The sequence below is a fragment of the Falco cherrug genome, chromosome 13 (genome assembly GCF_023634085.1).
Source record: "Falco cherrug isolate bFalChe1 chromosome 13, bFalChe1.pri, whole genome shotgun sequence".
Taxonomy (NCBI): Eukaryota; Metazoa; Chordata; class Aves; order Falconiformes; family Falconidae; genus Falco; species Falco cherrug.
The window spans coordinates 22,871,751-22,895,176 of NC_073709.1; the positions used below are offsets into that span (position 1 = coordinate 22,871,751).

The window sequence follows — 23,426 nt, forward strand, 5'->3', positions numbered from 1 at the left end:
TTACACAGAAACGTAGGAACACCACAAGCAAACAAAAGGAAGTTTTGATCAAAAAAACAGGAGACCACTTCAACACTCTCCCTAAAACCAGCATCAAAACAAAAGCTGAAAAAGCGTATTAAAGTGGAGCTGTCAAATTTGAATAATTTGGACCGGTAAAAACCTGGAAAGATGCTAGTCCACCCGCTCAAAAATAATTACCAAGAGAGTAACAGAAACGAAATTAGTTAACTACCCACCCACCAAAAAGTTACTTGTCCTTGTCTTTTTACAAGCATTTTTGAAGGTGTTAAAGGCTCTTCAATGAAGATTACCTTATGTGCTACACCAGAACATTTTGGGGTGGGGGTGTTCTTTTTTAATGACATGGTGTACTTTTGGGTCATCTCTTCAACAGAAGAGGCCACTCTTTCATGTACTGTTTCTTCCTACACCACGAATGCATCTCATGTCAAGAAACACGTTATTTCAGAAACACGAAAACAAGCTCTGAAGTGATGTTGACAGGCCTCAAGCTGGGAGCCCAGGCCTCTCTGAACCAAGCCAGTTCAGCCCCTCACAGGATGATGGCCCTGAGCAGCCAGGCGATGGGGGCAGCCAGGCGACGGGGGCAGCAGCTCAGAGCGAGCGGCTGACGGGGCCGCTCCCGAGAGCGCCCATGCCCAAAGCAATCCGCCCTCTGCTCCCCGCACACACGCCAACAAATCCTTCACCCCCGTTCCCCATAGCGCACACAGAAGAAACCCCTTACAGATATTTCTTAAAGAAAGAAAGAGAAGGGGCGGGGAGGGGAGCAAGCAGCTTCGGGTATGTCGGGGAGAGGCTCTCCAGCCCCGCGTAACGCTTCCGAGACAGAAAGAGAAATGGCCCGAGCGTGGCGCGACGGCAACGCCCCACACGGCGCGGCGACAACAGAAAGGACCTTAAAATGGCGCCCGTGGGGGAGGAGAGTCAGAGCGAAACTGCGCAACAAACGCTGGCAGGAAGCCAGACAGCGCCATCTTCCCCGCTCTCGCCCACTCGCACCGAGCGCCGCACCGCAAACGCCGGCTGCCGAGCTCGGGGCACGGCCGGGCGGCCTCCGCGGGACCCCTTCCCTCTCCCGCGGCTCCTGCTGCGCCCCGGCCTGCCGGGCCCCAGGGCGAGAGAGCGGGCAAGAGCCAAGGCCTCCACATCGCTTCCCTTCCCCCTCTGATTATTTTAGTAACAGTTCTAAATAAACATTAAAGGTGCCCTCTGTACGGCGTTTAATTTTAACATCACTACGTCTGCTATCTGCCACAAGCTGTAAGTGAATTTTGCAATTATTAACAAAAGCAAATTGTAACTTAAGTACTGAAGCCCCCCCCCATAAGCCAATAAATGTGAATTGTGAGGATTTCACGGCATCCCCTCCACAACCGACTACTATTTCAAGCCACAAGTAAAAACTATTTATAAAACATTGCTTCTTTTAAAGAAAATAATCCCATCAGCACAAAGGATCAGATTCACATCCACTCCACAGCAAAGCGAAACGGGTTACTCCAGAAAGAGACGGTTTATTGTTACGTTTTAAAAAGAAGAGTTACAGTTGAATATTCTCTCCAAAAGGAAAAAAAAAAGGGGGGGGGGGGGGGGGGACACGACAAAAAAAACCCCAAAAAAACCTCCCACAGCGGCAAACTTAGTCCCGAAAAGGAGAAAAAAGCGCATTAGCCCAAACCTACCGCCCGAGCATTTCGCACACCCACAAAAAGCAGCACCGTTTCCATTCCTTGGTTAAAAGCAGGAGACACGGAGCAATTCGGAGGAAATTGCAAATAAAGAACCAAACAAATCAAATCAAATCTAGTGGCGACACCGAAAACGAGGAAATGAGTGAAAAATAAATCCCCAGAAGGCACAAATCTGAGACACAAACTCAAAGAAATTACAAGGTTAGGGTGGTGGCGAGTGGACGGGGGGAAGGAAAAAATCAAGCCAGGAGTGAAAAAGGAAAAAAGAGAAGAAAAATTCTTCCCAGCTCCACAGCCAGGAGAGAGACGAAGTGTCTCCATTTTCCCGACGAGGAGGAAGAAAGAGTGTTTCACAGACTACAGAGCTTTAGAGAAAAGCAAAGAAACGAGGGGGGAAAAAAAAGAGGGAGGAGATTTGAAAAGATTATTTTTCTTTCTCCCTCACACACTCTCTCTATCCCCCTCTCTCCCTCTCACTCTCTCTCTCACACTCACACATACACACACACACTCGCTCTCCCTCCTCTCCTCTTTCCATCCCTCTCTTGATGGCCATCAAGGGGGCGGAAAATAAAAAAAAAAAAAAAAAAAAAAGACAACAACAACAACTAATTTTAAACCGGCTCAATCAATGAGTCATTAAAAGAGATTTTTCTTCCCTCCTCTCCTAAATTTGCATGGCATCAGCAAGAAAAAAAAACCCACCCCAAACCTCTCCCCTCTCTGCAGCTATCAGCCTGGACCTGAAACCTTATCTCTCCCTTCTACACCCCCACCACCACCACCACCACCCCCCGCCTTTATTTTAAGAAACAACTTTTTTTTTTTTTTTTAAGTGCCCTCAGCAGCCACCACCACCAGCCTCGCGGAAAAAAAAATAATATAGTTCATTTCCATGTGAATCCACATCTGCCCAAACAACAGCCACCCACAAAATATCCCTCTTCTTCCTCCTCGTCTCCCCTCTCGCTCGCTCGCTCTCTCTCTAGATATATATTTATATACATAGCCCCAGAGCCAATAGCTCTCTGGGCTGAAACCTAATATCCTGGTTTTGGCAACTCCTGGTTGTTAATTTGCTCCTCTTTCTTTTCTGTCTGTCTGGAGATAGATTTCCCCCCTCTCTTTTCCCTCCCCGAAGGAAGGGAGGAAGGAGGTTGTGTGTTTTTTTTTTCCTTGAAATTTTTATCACAAAATTATAATACACTCAAAGGGAAACTCACCGTCATGAAAAAGCAGTGCCTTGTCAACGGGGTTTCTTCGCCATCACATCAGGGGCTGGCAGTGTAAGAGAGAGAGAGGGAGAGCGAGAGAGCGAGGGAGGGAGGGGGGAGAGCGAGCGAGCGAGAGAGGGGGAAAGAGAAAGAGAGCGAGAGAGGAGAGCGCGGCACGGCGCGGCGCGGCACGGCACGGCCCCGCACGGCACGGCGCGGCGCGGCGCGGCACGGCACCCGGGGCCCGGCCGGGCGCTCCGCCGGGACACAGTGCCGCAGCCCGGCGCCGGCCACACGCACCGCCGCCCTGGCATGATGAGTCCCCAGCTCCGGCGCGATCCCCGCTTCGCCTTTTTTACAGTCAGTCCCTTTAAAAAGTTTAACTGCCTTTTTTTTTTTTTTTTTTTTTTTTTGTGAGAAAGCTGCAGGTCAGGATATCTGTAAGTGCCTGAGCCGTTTACTTTCGGTTAAAAGTTGGGGTGTGTTTTGGGTGACAGAAAGGTAAAAAAAAATAAAGTTTTTTTCCCACGAAGAACGTTCATTTTAACAGCTTGGCTGGTCTTGACACTGAAGTTGCAAACCACTTACACACTTGGGGTGGGCGGGGGCTCCCCAGAAAAAGGTCACCTTGAAAAAGACAAGATCCTCTTACAGGTTGCAGTATTTTTAGATGCATTATTTTTCTTACGACCGTTGGTCAAAACACATGCCGTGAATTTCAGCTGCTTATACAAAGTTTTGGGTAACCTAAAAACGCTAATTTGAAGTCAAAGCATGTAGCACCGAGAGCTCACTGACACTTCTACAATTCATTTTGGCTAAAAGCATTAATATAATAATTCTGTTCAAAGCTTTTTGGTTATACAAAACTAACAATACTCACTTTCTTCATTCAAAATTAATTTTAAAAATCTTTATTCAGGTGATTCACAGAAGCCTAGTTTATTTAAAACAAAACCATTTTGATTGAAATCAGAGCTTGATTCTTAGCATGTAGAAATATGAATGGTACTGCTTTTAAAACAAGAAATCTCTTTCAGACCCTTTTTCTGCCAGTAATCGTAATTCCCAAGGACTTGCACACAGCAGCCTTTTCTATTTTTTCCTAAGAAAACATAACTTTGTTAAAATTCCTTAGAGACAAGGAATTAGTAGCGCATTCTTTATTAGCTTCACAGCTCGAAAAAACACAAAGTTTTTAGAGTTTAAATACAATTACATGAAAACTGTTATGGCCAGTGTACTGAGTGGACCTTCTCAAAGAAGCTGGCCAGATTTTTTGTATTTTAAAAAAAAGTCAGCATTGTTTTCAATTAGAATCTGGTTATGTTATTTTTTAAGTGATCAACCGATTCATATTATAATATGGGAAACAAAGGTTAAGCCTGATTCCAAACCTTCGCCAAAGCCAAGACTCGCCCACAATTCCCGTTTATATGCATGCCCACAGCAGAAAATTTAGGTGAAGTTTCAAATCACTCCCTAAATGGCAATGCTGGGCCCTGGCAAACAGGCCTTAGCATGAGTCCTACAGATCCTTTATGCAGTCCAGGCATATGGAACACAAGCATGGTGCTGCCTAGCACATCAGCCAATATATTAACTTCACTTTTTGTAAGTACAGTACGGACCTGAACAACCAACCATATGGATGTGTCAAAGAGCTCAGGGCCCTAATTGCTATTATAGCCTATACTCCTGACACTAGCATTAGAAAAACCAACAAGGTCAAATGCAAGGTCCCTAACTTCAGCAAATGCTTCAAGGGGCCAGACTCTGCCCTGAACTGAAGCATGGAAGCCTACATGGCATCACTGGCTTCAGAGAACATTGCTCAAGTAATAACTTGTGAGCTGGAGGGGCACCATGAGCGTTCTTCTGATTTGGTTAACAGGAAGGAACTGTGCTGCAGAGGTTGCGAGGCAGAACATCTGATCAGTACGTTATTATTCTCCCAGTCCTACAGAAACCACAAATAGGAAGCAGGCAATACAAAGAAGGAATAGGAGGAAAGAGGACAAATGATTTAGAATAGTCTGCCTTATCATAAGAAACACAAGGAAGCCTATGTAAATTGTCCATGAATGTACCATAATTTACGCTTACTTTCCCTGAAGGATGTTTCTCAGCAGCACTGGAGATAACCTTGCTAAGCAGGGACAGAACAAAAAGGAAAGGAGAGCTAACATCTATACAATGAAGCGCCCTGAAGCAACTGGATTTCTCCAGATCTAAACAAGTCAATGAGTTTAACAATGAAAACCCTTTACATTGTCACTGAGTGGACAAACCCAAACCAGAACACACTGTACCCGCTGCAAAAGTAAATCTGTGTATGTTTCTATATTAACTGTATCTGTTAAGAAACAAAACTGGCTCAGGTAAAAACGGTTACTTAAATAATCAAGGGTTGGATGTGACTTTATAGGTCAGATTGAAGTACACGCTTAATGTTACCTTCAATAGTAAGAAGTTTGAAGGCAGTCTTCAGCTGTAGTGTTATCACTTTCTGGTGTATTACAGAATTTTCCAGACCATGTTTGTAAAGAAATACTGCTTTTTGCCGTAAGGTACTCGTGCTTTTTTAAGAGGATCACATGGTGTTTCTGAACTGAATGTCATTGCCCCAGGAGGTTGCCCCTCTTCTCACTGCCTTACTGCATTAACACAAAAGACCCTAATATGTCAAAATTCTACCCCAAGGTCACCTGCCGACAGCTGTTCCCCTCAACCAGTCCTATTCTCCAAATTAAATACAATGCACATTCGGTTGCTGTCTCTCCTTAGCTTCCTCAATCACATTCATTCATTTTCTCATTGATTTTCCTGTAGCAGCTTCAGAAGGAGTAAGGGGAAATAAGCATGAAAGGCAAGGCAAGACCAGTGTCAAAAAGGAATAGCAGAAATCTTGAGAAGACAGACGTTGGCATAATAATTCTTAAGAATAGCTACTGGGAACATCATGCGCACCCATCACACAACATACTACTTGGCTATATTTTGACATCAGCTGTCAAACTGTGACCATGCTATTTAACAACTACCACTCTCATAGGTGTTCAGAGACACCAAATGACATTTGGAGTGAGCTAAGACACGTAGCCCTGAAATGTCAGATTGCGGAGAAGTGAAAACTAGGCTTAGATATTGAGACGATGAAAATAAGGGGGTACAAAACACCCTCCCCATTCATTCTGTCTCCATGTTTCTCCTAGATCAAGTAACTTTATTATTACTCAGCCCAGTTTTCCAGGTCTGCCTCGCAAGCATTCTAATTCTTGTGCAATTAATTATAAATTAGTACCCCAAAAGAAGATCAAGCAGCAGCAGATTCATAAGAAAGAATTTAAGGACTAAGCTATTTGCATTAAAGGGATTAACGCCACAGACATCCCAATATTCTTGAGTGAAAAGTAGTTTTGTAACCTCAACTCGCTGCATTCTGAGGTATATTGGATGGAAAAGAACACCATTTACTCCACTGCAGCCTTGCTCCCTCAGACAGAGTGCTGCAGCTCTATTGATGGTACTTCTCCCTCCCATGCTTCTTTCTCTCTCCATCCCTTAACATGTTTCTTGTGTCAGCTTATCACCAGGCACACCATTTATCCAACTACATACTGCTTTCTTAATTACTAATTTAGATAAGAATAAATAACTCTTAAGCTTGAAGGCACAGAAACAAACAGGTCAACATTAAAAGGTACAAGCACTAGAAAGATGGAGAGGTCACAACACTCGAAAAGTACGGCACTCAAATACAGTGGCATGACAGGAGACAAGGTCTTTAACTTGGAATATAAATGCAACATACCACATTAAAAATTCAGTTCAATATCCATATCAACTGCAAATTTTGAATAGTTGCCACCAATACTTTGATAAATCACCTGTAAAAATCTCCTAAAAGTTACAAATTTCAGCTTGATACCATGACTGACTTACACAAAACAGTACTTACAGAAGCAGGGTCATAACTGCATGATGTAATTTAGGAAGCTGTATCACTCCAGTATCAATCATCATACCAAACATAGGACTATCTAACCAATATGTACCTTAAGGAGTGATTGTTTAGGACGTTGGTAGTAAGAGGAGGTAATGAAGAGCGAACCTCAGAACAAGAGATTTACACCAATACTAGAAGGCAGACAGGTTTCTATGAGTGGACATGGTGTGAAGGCCAACAGGGCTGTTCTGTGATGAATCCGAAGAACAGATTTTGGAGAACTGTGGTTTTCTGAGATGTGGATCTGGTCCGTGGAGAACAATCAAGTAAAACCAGAGAAAATGTGGTGACTGGTCCTCCCATTGAAACAAAAGACAATGCAAAATTATTACTGGAACAGACCAAGATAAACTGTATCATGCTCTAGGTTGTTTAAATAGTCTCTCATATTCTTCAGCTTAGAGTACCTTAAAAAGGAGAATTAAGTTTGAAAGATTAATAGCTCTCATTTCCAATTTAGAGTAATATTAAGATACTAAGCCACTGAAATGTATTGGAAAAACACACCTCTGGAGACAGAACTTTACTATGGTATCTGGAAAAATCATCTTCAACAACTAACAATGCCAAAATGTATATAAGAAAATTAAACAAAAAAATATGGCAGAAATTGGGAGAAGCTTCTATAATATGCACAGTTAATGTGGTTAGCATAGATGAATGGGGGGAAAAAATCAGCTAAGTGAGGATACAGAAATACAGGAGTATGTTAATGAGTAGATGGACAAAAGTTTTTGGTTTTTTTTTTTTAAAAGAAGTAGCAATTAAAAACAGTAGCCAGGCAACGAAACTAACAAAAGGACCGTTCCAAATGCAGCTGGGGTTCTGTGAAGTATTTAAAAAAAAAAATCAAATAAATACTAATAGAAGGAACCTAAGCAAAAAATGGAGGCCTGAAACATGAAACAAGGTGTTACAGGGATAATAGAAACACAGTGGAATGGTAAGCGTTCCACTGCAACCAAAAGCATTCATGTTCAGAAAAGAAACACAAACGTACTAAGCCATACTTGGACAAGACAAAATGGAGGAACAGAAGAGACATTTTGAATAAAGCAGCAAGTCACAGCTTTTGAGAAAGAATGGTTTTACTTGGGTATTCCTGGGACCCTACTAGAAACCAGCTGGTTAAGATCTGGATATGAATAAAGACTGCTGTAAAATAAATCTTAGTATTATCGCTAGAAAGTGTATCAATTTGAATGGAATTTATTCTCTCGGATTTAGACTAAAGAACAAATGCTAATAATAACAAGAGGCAGTCCTCCTTCAAAATGATTGCTGACAGATTTTTTCGTAAGATGAGTAAAAGGCAAAGAGAATATGGTTTGTTAACTAATGAATATAATACAGGAGAGCTAACAGAGAATCAGTAAACTTGGATACAATGACTTCGAGTTAATTATATTTAAATTATTCAGAAAAATAAATTTAATATGTTTGCAATTAAGATTCACAATTCCAAAACTGAAAACTTTGATATACTGTTGAACCTAGGTGATCCATTGAACTGGCTAGTCCAATAACCAAACATGGTTTCCTGAAATGCCTTAAAATTGGTAAAAGCACCTGAAGTCTAAAGGCACTGAAAAAATCTCTTAGGAATTCTAGAACTAATAGAATAAGTACCTCAAAGGGAGAGTCCATAAGACAGCATCTGTAGCTTACATACTGGTCTTTGGAATTTAACTTAATGTCAATTAGCAAGTTAGGATTCTAAATACCAGTTAGCAGCTAGACCTGAGCTAAACCTAAGTGCACTTCCACTCTTGAGCTTTTGTGTGTGGTATATGTGGGCCTTGCTTTATTAATCTTGAAGCGCCTCTTGTCATAAAATGTTATGCTTTGAAGTCTGTCCTTGGTTTTGGAGAGTAACTCATTTTCATAGAAATAAATTTGTTTCTCCATCTTTGTCACTGGAAATACCAGGTCCTCGGAAAGGACCAGCTCACACTGGTTTCAAAACAAGTGAACCTTGACTGGTTGGAATATAATTAGTAACTTAAGCATTCCCAAGGATTGCATTTCAAAGCTTTTGCATTACTCAGAGCAATTAAGATGCACCAAGTAAGTTTTATAGTTTTAGCTCTAACTCTCTAATTAGTAATTAAAAAACACACATATTTTACATTGTCTTGCCTTTCCATATGGCCAAATAGATAAAGCACAACATTTTAGTCCAAAAAGCTTTTTTAAAAACAATCAGTACGCCAAACTTAAAGGAATTTACTTTTTTCCCAAGAAAAGAACAGAGATAGTGACTTGACAGTCAGTTTTACTGAAACCCCATTCCACCGTGAAAAATGTACAGTCTACAGTACCTTAAATGAACTGTAATACAGCTTGCATCTGTACTGCCTGATCACCGTGCCAGAGGAGTTCAAAGAGCGCTTACTAAAGCCAGCTGTAGAATACAATGCTTGTGCAAGCCACTGAAGTACCTACTTTGTAGCCAGAAGTAATTACATTCATTTGCTAATCTCTCCTGGAGAAACTCAGTCTAACTGGCAGAGATCACATCTATCAGATAAGAGCTCCACACAAGAGACATGGATTGCTGCTTTTCTTGAAGACACACCTAAAAGACAAAATAGCATTTTTGTATGCAACGGTCCAATGTACATACATTACACGCTTTGGAATACAAAATGTCAGTGTTGGGAATATGTACCAACAATAAGGAATAACTGTATTTACTCCTTCCTTTGCTTTAGAGAGTGCAAATCTACATTTTGAGATCACACCACAACTATGAGGTTCTTGACTTCCACAAGCCCAGGAACCTCGGGTTTAACAATCCACTACTGCGAGGCCAGACAGCCAGTTGCTTCTGTGGATCTCACTTCTACTGCCCACTCTTATTAAAATAATGATGGAATGAGACAGGATCTTGAAGCTTCACCTGAATTATGCAATACATCTCACCTCAAAAAGCTGAGTTAATGCTGTTGAGCTAGTTTAAGTCAGTACAAAATGTTTTAGGTAGATAGCATTCAAAAGCAATAAACAGAGCTTATGTTTCGGAGTTTCACAGCACTAGATCCAAGTAAGCAAGTGCAACCTGCGACTTCACATAAAACAAATGACACTGCACAGTCCAAGCAACCAGCAAAAGGTCTTACTGAAATGACTGCTATCTGCTTTAAACCCAGAGAGGAACTAAAGCACGTCTGGGCCAGGGGGGACGGGGAACAGAAAAAAATTATAGCACGGGCAGAACTATATACCTTACTTCTATCGAATATCCTCAAACAGCTAAACTACTTGTTGCAGCTTACCAAAATGAGTCCAAGCCTGAGCTAGAAGGCTTACATTTTATCCAGGTGGTTACTGCTTGGGATATTTTAAGTCTTCCATTCTGTATGGCTTATAATGGAGCACACTAGGCAGCTTTGAAACACAGAAGTTGCTGCCAGCAAATTCAGGAAGAAAATTGTCAGTCTTTGTATTATCACAATATATATATATATATACACACACCAGTATCAATTATACCAAAACCTCAGATTGTAAGTGTGGAAAGCAATTTTGGAACATCAAAATGAGAGAGTTGGAAGAATTTTACTTCTCCCTTTTTAGTTTTTCATTATGGTCATACACTTCAGCTTCTTGTATCTGGGGTTACTTTGCTTCTAACTTAAACCTCCAACCACCTCTAGAAAAAACAATTTAGAACACCTAGCTTTCTAAGTGCCCAAACGCAATAAAAAGTTACCATTATACTGCAGCATAAAATATTTAACATATATTTTGAGCTGTGCACACTAGTATTTTTTTGTAATCTTTTCATACATAAAGTTGTTTTACCCACTGCAGTACATCTGCCAGGTCACATCTGTATAACAATACCAAAGCCATATTTTGATAACATTTGTGCATACTGCAAAGCAGCAAAAGCCTGTTTCTGTCAATATTCTCATGCATGGGATAAGCACTCACTGTTACTATCTGTATTACCTACACTCATAGTGGGAGCGTAAGGCAAAAAAGCATGCTATATAAAATGAATCTTTCTATGAAACAAGAAGGAAATAAGGATTTATTTATTTCTTACAGTGAAATAATTGCATCATATTCCTGCCTAACGTACCATTACTGCAATTACTGCAGGAGTGGACTTGGCTATTTATTAGCAAAATTGCCTAAGACTTACTAAATGCCTCATTTAAACACATTGGTAGGGAAAAAGAAATCAAGCAAGACTATTTCAAGGTATTGCTCCTTTTTCACGATGAAGCATTCTCCCTTTCTACAAGGTAAGAGGTTTTAATTTTTAAGACTCAAAATCTGATGTTGTAGAAGCAAAATTCTGGATACATTAACATTGCAGATAGAGCGTAACGTTACCCATCCATCCTGCTGCCCTGCACCTAACCTACTCTGGCATACTACTGTTGTACAACAATCCCTTGAAATCCCCCAATTTTATATTGTAACAGCTATAAGGAGAGAATATTATGTGGTTTAGTGCAAGTCTTTTATGTGTTACAAGGATTAAAGGCATTTCACTGCCTTTCTTCTGTCATCCTAATTGGGCTGGCATGATTATATATAAGGTTCAGGTACTTCCTACCCTCGAACGATGTTATGTCTTAACACAGAAATTAAACCGTATTTCCCAGGAAACAGAAAACAATGGCTACTTTCAAAGGCTCACCTGAAGTAGTGTAACAATCCATGCTTTCAGACAGGAACATTACACAGAATACTCACGCTATCACCAAATAGAGAACGGTAAATTCAGAATGTCTACTTTGGGTTTACCACCTTTTGGTTTCAATGGATAGTTTTAGGTCCTGTGTTAACTTATTATAGGTAACTGAAATGCCGAGGGAAGGGAAATGGTATTCTTAGAACTGGACAGGAATTTAAATTTATTTTCCTGTGTTTCTAAAAGGAGTGCTTTGTGTTAACTTCCTTTGCAAAAATTAATGTTCCATGGAATAGAAAAGCTCTTCACAAAAAAATACATCAGAAGAGCAGTCACTTTTCTGCTCTGTAGCCAAGTGTACTTCATTTCTAGTTCCTGCTGTAGATTTACTTAGAACACATCTCAAATTAAAAAAAACTTAAAACATGTAAAGCAAGCCTTCCTTGTCATGCTTCCACATGGGCCTCTGCGGATTCCCCACACAGACCTCTCCCGGGCACAGCCACCGTCTGGCACTGCTGTCGCCTCTTCCCTCAAGAACTGAACCCTCTTCTGGAAGGAAACAATAAATCAACCCGTCATCTCAACCCAGCCCGCCTGGCAGCACCTCCGCAGCTGCCCGCGGGTACCGACAGCCCTTTTCACCACCGCGGAAGAGGACAGCGGCAGGGCAGGCTCACGGGAGCCCCGCGCTTACAGAGCCTGCCGAAGGCACCGGCCCCGCAAGCGGCCGCAGCCCCGCGCCCACCCGGCCCGGGGGCAGCGGGCACCACGCCGGGCCACGGGGCGGGCAGCCGGCGCCCACGGCAGACACGCCCGGCTGAGGCAGGGCCCGCGCGGCCCGCCCGTATTTTTAACGGCGGGCGGAGAACCGCCACCCGCAGCCCGCCTGAGGTAGCCGCCCGCCCCGCCCGGGCCCCGCCGCGGAGCCGCCCTGCCCCAAGCCCCGCGGCGGGGAGACGGCGCCCCCGGCCCGGCTCTGGCTCCGCCGCCTGTAGGACGGGCCGCGAGGTGCCGGGGCCGCCCTCAGGACCAACGGCCCAACTGCCGGCGCGGCCTGGGGGAAGAAGGAGCAGGGACTTACGCGCGGACGCGCACGGCGGGGAGGGCGGGGGGTTATTTACAGGGCGGCTGCTAATTTGGGAAGCGGGCTAACGCGGCGCGCGGCACCTGCCGCCAGCACTCACCCCATCCCGCGGAGAGGCGCCGGCCCCTTTAAAACCACAGGAGACCCCTCCCTCCGGCCCTCCTTCCCTCCCCTCCCGCTGCAGCCCCCCAGCCCGCCAATCGGCGGCGGCGACGCAACCGGGGCTGCTGGCAGCCAATCAGCGGGCCGCTTAGTGACCGGAGGGGAAGCGAGGAGGCAAGATGGAGGCAGCGGGAGAGGCGGCGGTGCCCGGCGAGCAGCTGCGGGCGCCGGCCGCCTTCGTGGCTCCCCTGCAGCCCGAGGTGGCCGCCGTCGCGGTGCTGCCGGAGCGGCTGCAGCGGCGGGAAGCGGAGCGGCAGCAGGGCGTGGAGCGGCAGCGGCAGAAGAAGGAGGCGCAGGTGGTGAAGGAGGAGCGGAGCGAGTTCTTCGTCGCAGCCTTCGCCCGGGAGCGGGAGGCCGTGGAGGCGCTGCTGGCGGCGGGGCCGCTGGAGGAGGCGGCCGCCCGCCTGCAAGGGCTGCAGAAGCTGCTGACCGAGAGCGTGCGGTTCCTGGCGCCCTACGAGGTGCGGCAAGGGCAGGAGGCCGTGGCGCGGCTGCAGGGGGACCTGGCGGCCCGGCGCCAGCAGCTACAGCCCAAGAAGAAATTCGCTTTCCGGGCCCTGAAGAAAGAAGCAGCTCCGGGCAGCGAGCCGCGCCCCGCCGAGCCCGCCTGGCCTGCCGCCGCCGCGCCGCCCCCCCGCCCCGGGACCGCCGAAGGGGAGCCGAGCGGGCCGCCGCTGTGCGGGTTCAGCGGCGCCCAGGGCCAGGAGCTGGAGCTCGGCCCCACCGAGCTGCTGCAGCGCGACGTGGTGCTGTCCGAGCTGCGCGGCTGCCGGGTGCGGCTCCGCGGCAACGCCAACACGCTGCGGGTGCGGGACTGCCGGGACTGCACCGTGCTCTGCGGGCCCGTTTCCACCTCCGTGCTGGTGGACGGCTGCAGCGAGTGTGTCCTGGTGCTGGCCTGCCAGCAGCTCCGCACCCATCGCACCCGCGACAGCCGCTTCTACGTGCAGGTGACCAGCCGCGCCATAATCGAGGACTGCACTAAAGTCTTCTTCGCCCCCTACGCGTGGAGCTACCCTGGTATCGAGAGAGATTTCGAGTCTTCTGGGCTGGACAGAAACAGAAACAACTGGAACCTGGTGGATGACTTTGACTGGCTGGCAACTGACAAGCCTTCGCCCAACTGGAGCCTGATCCCCGAGCAGGAAAGAGTCAGTTGCTGGGACTGACTGCAGAGGCAGCTCGGCGCAGAGCGAGAAATCCTGGTGTAAACGTATTGATTCATAAACTGTGGGACTTCATCCCCAGTATGCCATTAAATGATTCTATTCGATATTTAAATTGTGAATTACAGTGTATGACTGGATTTTTTTAATTGAAGAATACCAGTCAAATAATAGTTTACTGTTCTTACACAAGTTGCTGCTATAATCTTTATGTATCACTGTGGAATTTGCCAATTACTACAGTACCTCGTTGCTGAGTTTTTCAGATCAAGGTGGGGGAAGGGGCACCGATACGCAAACGACAGTGAGCCTCTATTAGAACTGGTTTGCTGCTTTCTGTCATCTGGGCAGAACCTGAAATTACCTGCCAGTAGTACAAGCTAAGATGGCATGGAAAGATCAAATACCAAACTTCTCATTTTTTTGTAGTTCTCTAGTTGCAGACAGCAGTGCGCTATATCTTATGGGGAGCATGGGAGAAGAGGACTCATGAGGTAATGGGGACAAAAAGTTAGTTTAAAGGAGTTTGTAAACTGAACAGTTCAGCAGACTGAGGTGAATCCTAGGCTATGATAAAATTGTGAGCTGGGTTCTGTTCATATGGGTAAAATTTGTAAGTTGTCTTTATTTCAAGTGAGAAGTCTGAAGGAAAAGGAGTCTCCTAATGAACATTTAGTGCTCTCCTAATATATTTGATTGAAGTTAACAAATCTATAAAGGCTGTATAAATACTAAACCTTCACAATCTGAAAAGATGTGAAAGGATGCTCCTGTAAACACTTTTAACTTGAGATGGATAAAATAAGTGCTTTGTGTATACTTCTGAAGGTGTACAGTAAGCGCTCAAAGTATTACAGAATGTGACTGCTCTACTGCAGTCTGAAACTTCAGGGGAGAGATGTTCTGTTACATCCTACTAGCTATTTTATCTGTCTACCAAACAACAGACTTTGTGGTTCTATGATCTTTATTTACAGCACCCTGCTGCTGCGTAAGTGCGGTGTTGACAGAGGGAGTCAGTAAAATGGGAAGATGAGGTGCTGTATTCCAGTTCTGAAATTGCATGTTGTCGTGCATAAAGTGCACAGTGAGTTAAGCCCTATTTCTTCAGTCCTGCTAAATGAAAAAGAAAAAAAAAGTAGCAGCCTTACAGAATAGTAGTTTTACAATGGCCTGTTAGTGGTGGTGAAGCAACCGCTATCTGTACATCAAGTATACATAGTAGTTCTAAGCTTCCAAAACCATTCCTTAGCTTGTAATATTTTGTAAGAAAGCATGGTTTATCTTGCCTAAGAATCAGCTTAGAGTTCTATTTTAAAACTACAAAATATTTATATGGCCCTACCATCATATATGTGCCTCTAACAGAAAATGCATACTAGCTAAACTGTCAATAACTGCATCATTGCCACGAGAAGTACTTGAGATTTCACTTGAGTCTTGACTGGTTTTGACCAGAGAAACCTTTTATCCAAGTTGTTTTCAGCATGTTTAATTTAAAAGGGGAGGGGGAAAAGGGAATTTTTGTATATTCTTCACAACTTTCAGTTTTGTTTACTTCTGTTAATGTATACTTTTTGACTGAATTGGATTTTGCATTTCATATATTTGTTTTGAATTGTTTCTTCTTTGCCTTGACAGCATCATAAAATTATTTAAAGAAAAGACCCTTAGTCTTGCTTTAACATACATAATTTTTAATACCTATTGTTAAAGGGATGCGATCAGATGAGGCTCTCGCGTATCTTAATTTTAACACATCCATCTTAGTACAGAACTTGATTTTGCAGTTAATCTTTCTTCTCCACGTATCCTGGTAATGATGAATCAATCCCTTTAGCATCCCCTAGTCCTGGGACTGCAGATGGTTCAGCCTGTAAGAACTACAGAAATGCCTTTGTTCTGCTAGCCAAAAGCTATAAACATTGTCATTTTCTAAGTATGTTGATGGACATCGGCAAATCTAGAAATGGAGAGACTACCACTAGGCTGTTGTGTCTCACAGATGTGCACTTCTTGATGCACTTCAAACTGGCATGTAAGTGCGTTCCTGTATTAGCTGTTGGTCCATAGCACGCAGCATTGCTTGAATAAACAGTGTTAATCAAAACAAGGACATTTAAACTTCAATTTCAGTCTGAAAATGCTTCCTTAGTGACATTTTTCAGAGATCAGTTATTGATACCCCAGTCCCTAATGTTTTCTTTCCTCCAAGTACTTAACTTTTGTCAAACCAAAATGATAGGTTAGGAACATGACTTCAGAGGAGGCTGCTAAAGAAGTTCCAGACAATTACTTTCCCTTAAAGATTTATCATTACCTTTGTAATACAAAACAAGTAATTGAATCTTGGGCTCAAGCATGATGTGAAACAAGAAAATTCAGTCTGAGAACAGCAAGTCTGGAAGAGTTTGGTCAGGTAAATATTTGGATGTTATTTATAGTTCTAAATACATACCTTTGTATCTATACACACACAGAGCTGCTGCTGTTTCCGTGCACCTTTTTTGAATGTTCATTTCCTAATATATATTCATAATAGGAGAAATTCAAAACTGTTTTGGAACAGAAGCATGTTCCATTCATTGTAATGTAGAATGTGAACACAAGTTACTGGAAAAGGTTTGCTAGTATATTCATAGGTTCTATCAGTACAGAAATTGCAACTTTTTCAGGTCTGGAAGAAAGAAACACTTAAGCATTTCTATCTAATTAGTTACTTTAACAACACTATAGTATGATTTTTTAGTAGAAATATGGAAGTCACAATTAGTATAAGCACTAGCAGACTCATTTGTGTATCCCAGAACATTATCTGCTGGCAGCACCAGTGCAGGCAGCCCAGCATTCTGCGTGCCGTCTGAGTGAGAGACTATTGGCCAATATTGCAAAAGAATAGTTACTCATTTGAGAATCCATTTTCCAGGCAAATCTAGTGAAAAGTGATAATTCAGATGTATTGAGAATTACATACTCATTAAGTTTTTTACAGAAGTATTTAAAACCATGATAAGAAGTATATACGTATATATATATAAATAGCTGTTTTAAGTTAGATGTATATAACCTGTATTTAAAACTTCACAGCTATTTCTTGCACTAATTTTTTAGTATTTCTTAGATGGAAAAAACCTATGTTGACACATACTCAAACTAATGTTTGGAAATAAGATGTTGGGGATATTTTGGCAGGTCTAGACTATAGAATTGTCTAGATTATTTCATTGGAACTACTTACAAAGTAAATGCTAAACACCAAGACTAAAAGTCTAGTCCACAGTATTTGTAGCTTCATCATGTTTCTTTTCTTTTTGCCTCAACTGACAAGGCATCAGAAAAACTGCTTCCTGTCTGCAGGTAGCGCCTTGTTTGTTCAAAGGGTCAAAAAGATTAAGTATGGAAGCAATGAAACAGTTTTACTGAGAGTGTCTGGTTTCAACAAGTGTGGAAGTTTGTGCTGTCTTGTCTCTAGGGAACTTGATGGAGCATCTCATACATCACACTGAAGCAAACCTTCAAAGACACGAAGGGCTGTGTCACGACAAGCCCTGAGTTGCCAAGCGGTAAGTGGCCGGGCTCCTGAATTCCCCTTCTGAAGCTTGCGACTAAGAAATACTCATGGGGAGGGCTGGGCAGAGTTCACGAAGCAGCTGGCTTGAGGAGATGTGCCAGGCTTTCTCCGTTCTCCTGAGTCAAGGAGACATGCAATGCCAGCCCGGTCCCAGCCTCTGCCGATAGCAGCGTGGAGAAAGGAGCACGGCCCATGCTTGACTTCTTCCCTCGGAACGACAAGCCCTGCTGACATGAAGAAAATGCCAGGCAGCCTCTTCTAGGCCAGGAGCCAGGACTGCTTTGTGGCTAACCCGCTAGGTAGGGCTTGCAAATATCCCCTTCCCCAGAGACCCGCAGTGGAGGAGGTGCTTTGTTTGGGCCAGCCTGTGCTGAGCAGGTTTTGTGGCTGAGGCGGCAGCGGGTAACATCAGGCTCACAGCCGTGCTACAGGGAGGGAAGAAGCAGCCGGAACTGCTGTGAAAACCAGCTGGTTTCAAGCTGCCTTGCCTAGTAGCAAGATGGAGGACTAAAAACATGATGCATGGGAGAAAACTGTTCAAAGGAGCCCACTGAAGGAGCGTGTTCAGGGACAGTAATTCCCCAGGCCAGCTAAAAGCAGCAGCGGCACCGCTTTGCCTCCAGCCATAGTGGTTGTCAATGCAATCTGGTGGCTGGATTCACGTAGCCTGCACAATGCAAGGCTCAAGCAAACAAAGTCTCCTCAAAAACTCTAGCTCTGGTTTGCATCTCATTGCCACCAGAATAAACAAGGAGCTTCTTTAAAAAAACCCACATAGTCTAAAAAAATTAATTATGCTAGGCATCAGAAGGGGCTGAAAAATAAATGCCTGCCAGGGACATGGTTGTGAAGACAGGAGGATAACAGAAACATCAGCACCATGAACTAGGTGCAAACTGGCCCTGAATAGAGAGCTAACTGGCTGAAAGTTTATAAAAACAGTGCAGGGCTTTGAGGTGTGGAACTATTTTCCACAGGGACTCTGGAGAGCAAATTCATTTTAAACATTTTTGAAAGACAGCCTGGTTGGACAGCCCTCCTCCAGCTGACAGCCTTACAGAATTCTTTAAAGCCAGTGTTGAGGCTGTGAGACGTAGCGCATACCAAAGCTTGCCTCCAGAGAAGCATCTGAGACCTTTGCTGCTGCCTCCAGCGAGGCCACCATCTCACCCGGAGGTCCATCCCAAGCAGGACTGACCCACTCAGTTCCCGCTGGAGTCCAGGCATTTCCCAGCACCTGCTTCTCTGAATACCAGGGACAAAAATGGAGTTGTTTGCATTCTCTCTTTCTCCAGCGCGCTTTCATTTAAATAGATTCTGGTGTGGGCTCTAGCAAAACTGTTGTGTGAAAAAACAGGTAAGAAATACATGCATAAGAATTTCTTACACACTTTTTATGCATAATATTTTTGAGGGCTTCGATATTTTTTTTTAATTAAGTTGTTTGGTTTTTTTCCTTTTCAATACTTTCTTCCTACTTAAGCAATAGCTGTATGTAGACAAGGGTCAAATCTCAGTGGCTTTACCTGGAATTGCTTCAGTGTTACAAAATACTTAGAAATTCTTTAGCTGAAGGCGTTTTTGTGAATAAATACAATCCTCCTCCCCCCCACCTCAGTTCAAACACATCCTACTTCTTCTCAAGTGGATTTCTCCCAGCACATAAGAGTGGTATCTGAGGGCAGACTTGTTGGATTTGAGAACTCTATGCAGACGAGTACATTTCTTTACCTCCTTTATGCATCACCCATTTGCTGCTCAGCTCTGCCCTCTTACCTCCTACTTCCCACCAGACTCTCCCCACCTCTTGTGACTGAGACCTTTTTTCTACGCAGCTTTGCTGTTGTTACAGCCATCGGATCTGCATGAGAGCGCTCATAGCCTGTACTGTACTAAAAAGCCAATTTCATGACACACAAGGAAAGATACGAACAGCAAGACAAAAATAATCTGTGCAATTTGTAGAATTTCAGCATTTCCATTCACATCGTGACCTGATTTATCTGACTTGAGGATCCATCTGTTGTGCTGAGATGTTTTCCAGCAGTAATGACTGTTGGGAGCCTTTCCTAATCTTCTTTCAATTCCCAACATATTTCTTTCCCGTTTCTGCAAGGACAAACATTTATTTATAACTCTTTATTCTTTCAGCAGTGAAGAACTACACCCTAGGCATTGCAGTAATACAAATAAATACTCATAATGAGCATCTTGGGGGGTCAAAACCCTCCTGTGTTTTCTGAACACTTTACCCACACTGTGGATAAGGGTGGCTAAAATGCTGGGAACTACCCAGTGCAAAACCCTGCAGTGTCCCCCAGCCAGCGTCGTTTAGAAGCCACAGGGTCCAGCGGGTCCCATCACCCTTCCCAGGGTGTGCAACAGCCCCAGCAGTGAATTTAGCAACTTGCCCCTGTTTCCAGCCTCAGGACCTGCAGTCACCTCACACACCACAAAAATAGCAGCCTACCAAGTTACTTGTGTACATACGAGGGGAGGGGAAGGAAGTAATAAATCGGACTTTTCTCCCCGTTAATCACACAGTGTGGTACCACCTTTTTACCACATTGCTCCTCAGGAGTGGCCCAATACACACCACACAGCTACAAGTGCATCAAAACCATAAGCTACAGTGCATCAACAAACCTATCTCTACAAAGTCACTTCCTATCGTAGGTAAAACCAGCCATCTTCATTCTTGCAGTGAAATCTAACCCCACTTCTAAGGAAAGAAAAGAAGAAAGAACCCATGTAAGCCACTTGTTTCATATCACATAGCAGTGTAAAAGAAAGACTGGGCCAGGAAACTAATCTTTTTACCAATTAAGAGCACTTCCATAGTTTAGGCACATAGGATATACCTATACAAAGAGAATTTGCCTTTTATATCTCGTATTCCTGAAGACAGAAAGAGCATTGTTAGTCCAGGACTGAGCAGAAGACCATATAGCAAATACCAGACTGTATTGTCTGCATTAAAAACATTTTTTCCTCCTTCTTATTAACTGGTAAATTTGTGGCTTATATTTAGATTAGCAAGCATAGCTTTTTGCAAAGACATCAATATTGTATTGTTGTCCATAGAAATTACAATTTTTAAACAGTATTTTGAATCTGAATACATTCATAGTGAGATCAATAATAATTTAAAATTTTTATTCTACCATTTTTTCCTCCAAAATGCCATATGAATTATACATTTGAGTTTAATAGGCAGCCTTTGAGGAGACCATTAATTGAAACGTTCTTGCAGCAATTAGCTTTTATCTGCTATGGATCAGTTCAATATTTTCTACTTGAGATAGAAAGTGGTAGTAAGTTTGCCCAAGTAAAGGCAAATCCCAGCCAAGGTAAAGATTTGTAAGAAAAGCAGATGCCAGGCAAAACCAGTTTTCTTTTTTGTACTGTCTGCACCCCAAAACACTTCTTGATATCCCCCCATAACCCTCCTCTTAGCTTGCCCTAGCTTGAGACAGCCCTCAGCTGACCAGTTTGTGCTGAAGCTTGCACTGGGCTTGCCAGTGTCTGGGATAAGCTGGAAGCATTAACTCCCCACTTTTAAAAACATTACCTTCATTGTTTGCAGGAAGCATCAAAGTATAGCATGTGTCACTGATTTACTGTCACCAATCCCCTTTAAAGCTTCCAAGCACGGTGAGTTAACTCAATAGGTGGGTCCCCAGCTGGTATTGAACTACAGAAACTACTTAATTAAACAGCAGATTTCCAAATCTGGGTTGTTTTGATCGTGTTGATTGCTCTCTGTGATGGCTTTAAAGGTACCACCTGAAGTCCTAAAGGTCTAATTAGTACCTGAGTGTCCCTCTCTGAGCATCAGGTGAATCACGGATTGTCTCCCGGAAAACACTAACTGTTTAGGAGTGATTTATTAGGACCCCTCCTGTTACCTTTGTTTAAGAAAAAGTCAATTTGGAGGGATCAAGGAGCCCTGAAGCATATGCTGCATGTTCTGTTTCACTATTTTTATGCCTAAATTAACAAGAAATGCCCTAGTGTATACGATGACATGGTTTTGCTGCATTTATCATGGATCTCTGAATGTTAAATTATTAAGGTAGCAGGTATTCAAACTGTCTATCATCTGTGCTCCTGAACACGAACACTCCCATACTGAGAGCCAGCACCAGGCTTACTTCTGCTGTGGGCAGGTTTACTATTTTTTGTCCTATTAATTGCACTGCAGAACATACCTCACTGTATATCCTCATAATCCACAGACCTGATAAAAAATTCTCTTTCACTTTAACTAGAGTTTCACTCTGTCATCACTGGCAAGAAAGGAAATAGTTTCAAGTTAGTTTCTCTAGAATTAACTTCAGGCTGTCAGATAAATACCCCTTGCAATCTCATGTTTCCTTGCTGAGCCCTGGAGGAGTCAGTGAAATGTAGTAACACGTGCTGCATGGTTATGGGATATTTTGTGGAGAAGCCAGGAGAGATGTTACTTCAGCGCTATGGTTTATGGCACAAAAATATTTAACAGGCTCTCCCAAGAAACGCTGCTTTTCATCAGCTTCACAGCAAGCAGAGAGAAAAGCCCCTGGTGGATAATTGCCCTCCTCCTTTCCTCTTACGTGTTCGCCCTTCACCTGCAAGGGCGGCAGCAGTGTGAGCAACCAGGCCTGCTTTGAGAAAATCCCAGTTACCAGGTGCTGTGCAGGTCACCATGATAGCACATGGATGGGCCAAAAACGGTCCGTCACAAGAACCTTCTATTAGCACAGGAAAAAGTAGCAGCTTGATAGCCTTTGTCCTTACTGAAGGGACCTCCAGCATTCCAGGATCTCAAATGGTAACTGAGCAGCATCCATGGTACCACATCGCAGGAGACTACCAAAATGCTATTTTTCAGTGCATTAAAAAAAAAAATTAAAAAAATTCACACTTGCCTTCCTCCTGGGCAGGTCCCTTCACCCTTGGCTCGGGGCAGGCAGCCATGCTGCTGGCAGCCACTAGAGGATGCCCCCAGGGCGCTTGGGCGGCAGCGGGTCAGGTTGGTTTGGGTCTGGGCAGAGCCTCCCGGTCCCTCTCCTGGGGCTGCTCCTTTCTCACCTGTGGCGTTAGCACCCACGCCATCACACACCTGCAGTCACTTTTGCATCGCTGGAGGTTGCCTGAGGTTAATTTTGTGTTGCTGTGGCAGGTGGTGAGTGGAAAAAGGACTTTCCCAATAGCTCTGAACCTCTGCAGGGCAAGGGGGGTGGGGGTGGCAGGAAGTGATATTTCCAGGTGAGGAAAACTCCTAAAGCACTGGAAATAGCAAAAGCCCAGGATCTGTGCTCCCTGAACGGCTGTGCGGCAGAAGGAGGAAGGCCGCCGTTGAAGAGGAGGGTTGCATCCCTCCTTTTCTGCCTACTACAGTGTGGAAGCGGGACCAGGCTGCAGGTCACTCAGCCAGACCCCGGGGACCCCGGGGTGCTTCCCTTACACTGCTAGTGACAATGGCCGAGGGTCCCTCCCCAGCTGCTCGGTGGGATTCCTCCCTGGTGTAAGCTCCCGGGACACCCAGGCAGCCCCGCCAGCCCTGCTCTCCTCCCTAGCCCAGCGATTAGCCCATAAGCTGCTCATGTCAGCTCGCTTTTTGTAAAAGCACCTCTAAATTTCACCCCAGGCTTTATTTATTGAGTTTCTCTGAACTTTTCCTTTCTTTTTCCCTCCTGCCAAGGCCCGGAGACAGTACGAGCCCTGGAAGTTAATAGAAAATGCCAAGCTTAGGTTTTTTAGGTCACTGTAAACTACACGCTTATCTGCTTCCAGAACACATAAGCCACGGGATGTCACCTCATGTCAACACAGAAGGGTAAGGACTAGAAAGATGGTTTTGGCT

The 23,426-nt window shown here is 44.1% G+C and overlaps 2 protein-coding genes across 4 annotated transcripts in view; one reads left to right on the forward strand and one right to left on the reverse strand.

The window, feature by feature from the left end:
* Window positions 1–12,823, reverse strand: part of BICRAL (BICRA like chromatin remodeling complex associated protein) — a 46,021-nt gene extending 33,198 nt beyond the window's left edge. Inside the window, exon 1 of one of the 3 annotated variants that reach the window (XM_055725343.1) lies at window positions 12,780–12,823. The gene's annotated coding sequence lies outside the window, so the exon portion shown is untranslated. Of the gene's footprint in view, window positions 1–1,709; window positions 2,492–2,941; window positions 3,316–12,779 lie in introns of those variants that run through there. The other 2 variants (XM_055725344.1, XM_014279790.3) reach the window with 2 other exon arrangements.
* Window positions 12,824–12,905: 82 nt separating this feature from the next.
* TBCC (tubulin folding cofactor C) lies at window positions 12,906–14,129 on the forward strand. The gene has a single exon (XM_055725346.1). The coding sequence runs from the start codon at window positions 12,961–12,963 to the stop codon at window positions 14,008–14,010; it is 1,050 nt and encodes a 349-aa protein (XP_055581321.1). The 5' UTR covers window positions 12,906–12,960; the 3' UTR covers window positions 14,011–14,129.
* The last annotated feature ends 9,297 nt before the right edge of the window (window positions 14,130–23,426 follow it).